The sequence below is a fragment of the Tachyglossus aculeatus genome, chromosome 7 (assembly GCF_015852505.1).
Source record: "Tachyglossus aculeatus isolate mTacAcu1 chromosome 7, mTacAcu1.pri, whole genome shotgun sequence".
Taxonomy (NCBI): domain Eukaryota; kingdom Metazoa; phylum Chordata; class Mammalia; order Monotremata; family Tachyglossidae; genus Tachyglossus; species Tachyglossus aculeatus.
Genome location: NC_052072.1, coordinates 63,033,012 through 63,039,011, shown reverse-complemented (window position 1 = coordinate 63,039,011; position 6,000 = coordinate 63,033,012). Strand labels below are relative to the sequence as shown.

The window sequence follows — 6,000 nt, the reverse complement described above, 5'->3', positions numbered from 1 at the left end:
CACCAATGACCTCCTGCTTGCCAAATCCAACGGCTCATATTCTGTCCTAATCCTCCTCGACCTCTCAGCTGCCTTTGACACTGTGGACCACCCCCTTCTCCTCAACACGCTATCTGACCTTGGCTTCACAGACTCCGTCCTCTCCTGGTTCTCCTCTTATCTCTCCGGTCGTTCTTTCTCAGTCTCTTTTGCAGGCTCCTCCTCCCCCCCCCCATCCCCTTACTGTGGGGGTTCCCCAAGGTTCAGTGCTTGGTCCCCTTCTGTTCTCAATCTACACTCACTCCCTTGGTGACCTCATTCGCTCCCACGGCTTCAACTATCATCTCTACGCTGATGACACCCAGATCTACATCTCTGCCCCTGCTCTCTCCCCCTCCCTCCAGGCTCGCATCTCCTCCTGCCTTCAGGACATCTCCATCTGGATGTCCGCCTGCCACCTAAAGCTCAACATGTCGAAGACTGAGCTCCTTGTCTTCCCTCCCAACCTTGTCCTCTCCCTGACTTTCCCATCTCTGTTGACAGCACTACCATCCTTCCCGTCTCACAAGCCCGCAACCTTGGTGTCATCCTCGACTCCGCTCTCTCATTCACTCCCTCACATCCAAGCCGTCACCAAAACCTGCCGGTCTCAGCTCCGCAACATTGCCAAGATCCGCCCTTTCCTCTCCATCCAAACTGCTACCCTGCTCATTCAAGCTCTCATCCTATCCCATCTGGACTACTGCACCAGCCTTCTCTCTGATCTCCCATCCTCGTGTCTCTCTCCACTTCAATCCATACTTCATGCTGCTGCCCGGATTATCTTTGTCCAGAAACGCTCTGGGCATATTACTCCCCTCCTCAAAAATCTCCAGTGGCTACCAATCAATCTGCGCATCAGGCAGAAACTCCTCACCCTGGGCTTCAAGGCTCTCCATCACCTCGCCCCCTCCTACCTCACCTCCCTTCTCTCCTTCTACTGCCCAGCCCGCAACCTCCGCTCCTCCACCGCTAATCTCCTCACTGTACCTCGTTCTCGCCCTGTCCCGCCGTCGACCCCCGGCCCACGTCATCCCCCGGGCCTGGAATGCCCTCCCCTCTGCCCCTCTGCCAAGCTAGCTCTCTTCCTCCCTTCAAGGCCCTGCTGAGAGCTCACCTCCTCCAGGAGGCCTTCCCAGACTGAGCCCCTTCCTTCCTCTCCCCCTCGTCCCCCTCTCCATCCCCCCATCTTACCTCCTTCCCTTCCCCACAGCACCTGTATATATGTATATATGGTTGTACATATTTATTACTCTATTTATTTATTTATTTATTTATTTTACTTGTACATTTCTATCCTATTTTATTTTGTTGGTATGTTTGGTTCTGTTCTCTGTCTCCCCCCTTTTAGACTGTGAGCCCACTGTTGGGTAGGGACTGTCTCTATGTGTTGCCAATTTGTACTTCCCAAGCGCTTAGTACAGTGCTCTGCACATAGTAAGCGCTCAATAAATACGATTGATTGATTGATTGACTGTCTCTATATGTTGCCAACTTGTACTTCCCAAGCGCTTAGTACAGTGCTCTGCACACAGTAAGCGCTCAATAAATATGATTGATTGATTAACCAAGCACTTGCCCTCTCTCTTCTGCCTTCTCTGACCGCCATCTTCAACTGCTTGCTTGAAAATGCCTTTTTCCCCACTGCTTTCAAACGCGTCTCCCCTATCCTAAAAAAAAAACCAACCTCCATTGACCCCAAGGTTCCCTCCATCTCAAAGTCAGACCGTTATATGTGGCTTCCTGAACTAGCATGGCGGAACTTGGAAGCGCGGGCAGGACTCCGCCTCCTCAATCTAAACTGCTAGACAGACATCCCAGGCCAGGAATACGGAAGGTGTCCCTCGCCCCTGTGTCAATCAAATAAGGGATGGAGAGGGGAGGGGGCGGAGATTGACAAGAGGAGGCTGGAAGCTGGATTGGCAAGTGAAGGCTGGAAGCTGGAACGGCCTGGGAGTGCAGTAATAAATACATGCCACCTCTGACCTTCGGGGCAGGGGACCAGGACATGCAGCAGCTGCTCACGTCACCCCTGTCCAGAGTGTAGGATGCCCATTCTGTCTGCACTATGTGAAGGATCGCAGGACATGTGAGTGTCTCGCTGAGCATCTGTGGGCAGAAGATAGGTGTTTCATTATTGGCGGGTAGCACATAAATGAATTTCTCCCAAGTGGGAAGCATTCATGGGCGGGAGCTTGTTGCTTCGCCATGTATGATAATGAGGACGATGGTGTTTGTTAAGCGCTTACTATGTGTAAAGCACTGTTCTAAGTGCTTGGGGGATACGAGGTGATCAGGTACAAGCAACATGTAAGTACATTCCTCCAGATAAGGAAGCCCGGATATAATTAATCATATTCTTCCCAGAAGGGAAGTTCAATCCACCGGGTGGAATAAATTTTGTTTGGTCCTGCCCTCGATTCCGATCTCTTTCTCTGGCTGTACCAATTCCCGAATCCTTCCTTGGGTGATGGGTGACACTGGTCTTGGTCAAGGCACTTCTCCATACCTCAGTTTCATCATCTGTAAAATGGGGATGGAATACCTGTGATCCCCATGTGGGATGGGGTCTGTGTCTGATCTGATTGTCTTATATCTACCTAGTGCTTAGCACAATGTGTGGCAAACAGTAAGCACTTAAATACCACAGGTATTGGAATAGGTTGTGCCCCTGTTCCTTTGGTTAATTATAGTGAGATTTCAAAGAACAGAAACAGAAAGAAAATGTGGACATAGAATGTACCTACCAACTCTGTTCTGTTGTATTTTCCCTAGAGTACATTCCCTTCCCTAGAGAAGCAGTGTGGCTCAGTGGAAAGAGCACGGCTTTGGAGTCAGAGGTCATGGGTTCAAATCCCGGCTCCGCCAATTGTCAGCTGTGTGACTTTGGGCAAGTCACTTCACTTCTCTGGGCCTCAGTTCCCTCATCTGTAAAATGGGGATTAAGACTGTGAGCTCCACGTGGGACAACCTGATCACCTTGTAACCTCTCCAGCTCTTAGAACAGTGCTTTGAACATAGTAAGCGCTTAATACACGCCATCATTACATCATTACTAGAGCTTAGTACAGTACTCTACACACGGTAAGAGTTCAAAAAATACTATCGATTGAAAAGACATTGAACCAAACCAAATGAGCTTTATTCTTTCAGCCAGAACAGGGAGTCTAAGGCTGGCTTTATTGTACATTACATGCACTTACTGTAATTCCCAACATTCCACCTGAAACTATTCCCGACAAAGCCCCAGCTAGCAACTTGGCTGCTCCTCACCCTTTGGAGTCCCAGGAGGCAGTGGGAAGCCACTGTGAGCCTGTAGGAACCAGTCAGGCCTTGGAATCAGCCACAGGCAGAAAGAGTCCAGGCCACAGTCGTAAGGCTCTCAAAGTCCCATACCTTTGATGCTAACAGGGCTATTCCCAGGATTCCAGGGAAACAAAAATCTTTCTTCTGGGAACTACTGGGCACACACCAGTTGCCCTTCTGGGCCTCAAATCCCTGGACAAGAACACTTTCCCCAAAAGAAGCCTTGAAGCAGATGCACACCAATGAGCAGGTCAGGGCCGGCCTGGCCAGTGGGACAACATGGAGTGGGTGAGAGAGAGGAGAGTGCAACACCCAGGGAGCAGGTATGCCAGACTAGGGCTTGGCAGGGCAGAACTGGCCAGGGTGGTTATGTTTCCTGTGGCCCAAAGTTGAGAACTCGCTGCTCTTCACACCCCGGGAACTGAACCCTGGCTGGCCCAGACTGCTCACTCAAGGGAGCGGAAGCAGAGCATGGAAGCAGAGCACTCTGGGAGCCGGGTACCCAAGACCAAGCTCAGGGAAGACTTCTTTGGAAACTGAAGCGTTTAGCTTTCCAGTGGTCAGTCGACAAAATATATATCTTTTACCAAACACTTCCAAAGTAGCAACGCTCTCGAAGGGAAACAATACCAAAGGAATAGCCATCTCCATAAATCCCATCCAACTTTTCTCTTCTTTTGCAGGGGTGTTCACTGATCATCTCATTTCAGCCGGTGCAGGTGTCTGATTGGGGGGGAATTTAATAAAAATTCACTGGGAAAATACATTGTCTGTCATTGACCAACGGTGCAGGGGTCTAGATTTTGACTGCCTGGCTGCCTGTATTCCAATCTCCAGGGTTTGCAATCCCGGCCCTTGCATTAAGCTTTATAATCAGCCTACCAGCCAGAAAAGCTGCCTGTTCTCCTGACCAGAGGGAAACGAATACTGGTGAAAAGGCAGAGAGCCATACCAATCCTGATTAGCATTCCTCTCTAGTTAATCCCCCTTTCAGTTTCAAATAGTTTAAATCAGATGGATGAGCTTCTAGTCAACCATTACAGGCCTCAAAGCCTGAAATACATATTCCCTGCATTCTCCTTTCAGCCAACAAACTGTTTGCCTTCCCTCTTTAGACAAGGGAAGCGAAAGGTTAATCTCTTCAATGCAAATAAACACAATCAGGAGGGGATTAGATTGTAGAAAAGGTCAGTTATACAACTGCAGGGTCTGCCCTGAGTTTAGTGAGAAGGCATCAGAGCAGGTTAGCCAGCTGACAGAGAGCCCAGGTGGCCCAGGGGCAAGCTGCGGTGGGGAGGAGAGGGGAGGGGGGCTTGGCCTTTTACAGCTCAAAAGCTGGAAACTTGGCTTTGGTTGGTACCAGCAAGTCTGCAAGGAAGTAGATCGTTCCGGCCATTCCTGGGGAGAGAAAAAGAGAAAAGCAGATTAATTCTCTGTCTCCTTCACAGGATCCTCCTCTGCCCCCCACCCCCTAACTGTGGGGGTCTCTCAAGGTTCAGTTCTGGGTTCCCTTCTATTATCCATCTACAGTCACTCCCTTGGAGAACTCATTTGCTACCATGGCTTCAACTGCTATCTCTCCAACCCTGGTCTCTCGCCCTCTCTCCAGGCTCACATCTCCCCCTGCCTTCAAGACCTCTCTACCTGGATTTCCTCCCATCAATTCAAAGTAAACATGTCCAAAACAGAGCTCCTTATCTTCCCACCCAAATCGTGTCCTCTCCCTGACTTTCCCATTACTGAAGACAGGCTCCACCGTCCTTACCGTCTCACAGGCCTATAACTTTGGTGTTATCCTTGCATCATTTCTCTCATTCAACCCACATATTCAATCTGTCACCAGATACTTTCAGTCCTAAAATCTGCCTTTTCATCTCCATCCAAACTGTTACCACCTTAATACAATAGCTCATCCTATCCCTCCTAGATGACTCCATCAGCCTCCTTACTGACCTTCCTGCCTCTTATCTCTCCCCACTCCAGTCCAAACTTCACTCTCCTGCCCGGATGATCTTTCCACAAAAACATTCAGGGCATGTCACCCCCCTCCTCCTCAAAAATCTCCAGTGGTTGTCCATCCACCAAACTAACCAAACATAAACTATTCACCACTGGCTTTAAAGCACTCCATCACCTTGCCCCCTCCCCGCTTCTCTCCTTCTACTATCCAGCCCACATACCTCATTCCTTTAGTGCTAACCTTCATACTGTGCCTTGATTTCACCTGTCTCGTGGCCAAACACTGGGCCCGCATCCTACTTCTGGCCTTGAAGGCCCTCCCTCCTCAAATCTGTCAGAAAATTACTCTCTGCCCCTCTTCAAAGACTTACTGAAGGCTCCAAGAGGCCTTCCCAGGCTCAGCCCCACCTTTCCTCATCTCCCACACCTTTTTGCATCACCCTGACCTGCTCTCTTGGCTCCTCCCACTTCCCAGACCCACAGCACTTAAGTATATATCTGTAATTTTATTTACTTGTATTGATGCCTGTCTCCCTCTTCTAGATTGTGAGCTCATTGTGGGCAGGGAATTTCACAGTTTATTGTTGTACTGTACTTTCCCAAGCACTTAGTATAGCTCTGCACATAGTAAGAGCTTAATAAATATGAGATCACCCAGCAGACAAGTGGCAGAGCTGGGATTAGGACCCAGGTCCTTCTGACTCCCAGGCCTGAGCT

At 49.6% G+C, this 6,000-nt stretch overlaps 1 protein-coding gene across 1 annotated transcript in view; it reads right to left on the bottom strand.

The window, feature by feature from the left end:
- Positions 1-3,138: 3,138 nt before the first annotated feature.
- LANCL1 (LanC like 1) overlaps positions 3,139-6,000 on the bottom strand; it is a 54,266-nt gene continuing 51,404 nt past the window's right edge. Inside the window, exon 9 of the mRNA XM_038749030.1 lies at positions 3,139-4,722. Within this exon, the coding sequence (XP_038604958.1) occupies positions 4,646-4,722 (77 nt within the window). The 3' untranslated portion in view covers positions 3,139-4,645. The remainder of the gene's footprint in view (positions 4,723-6,000) is intronic.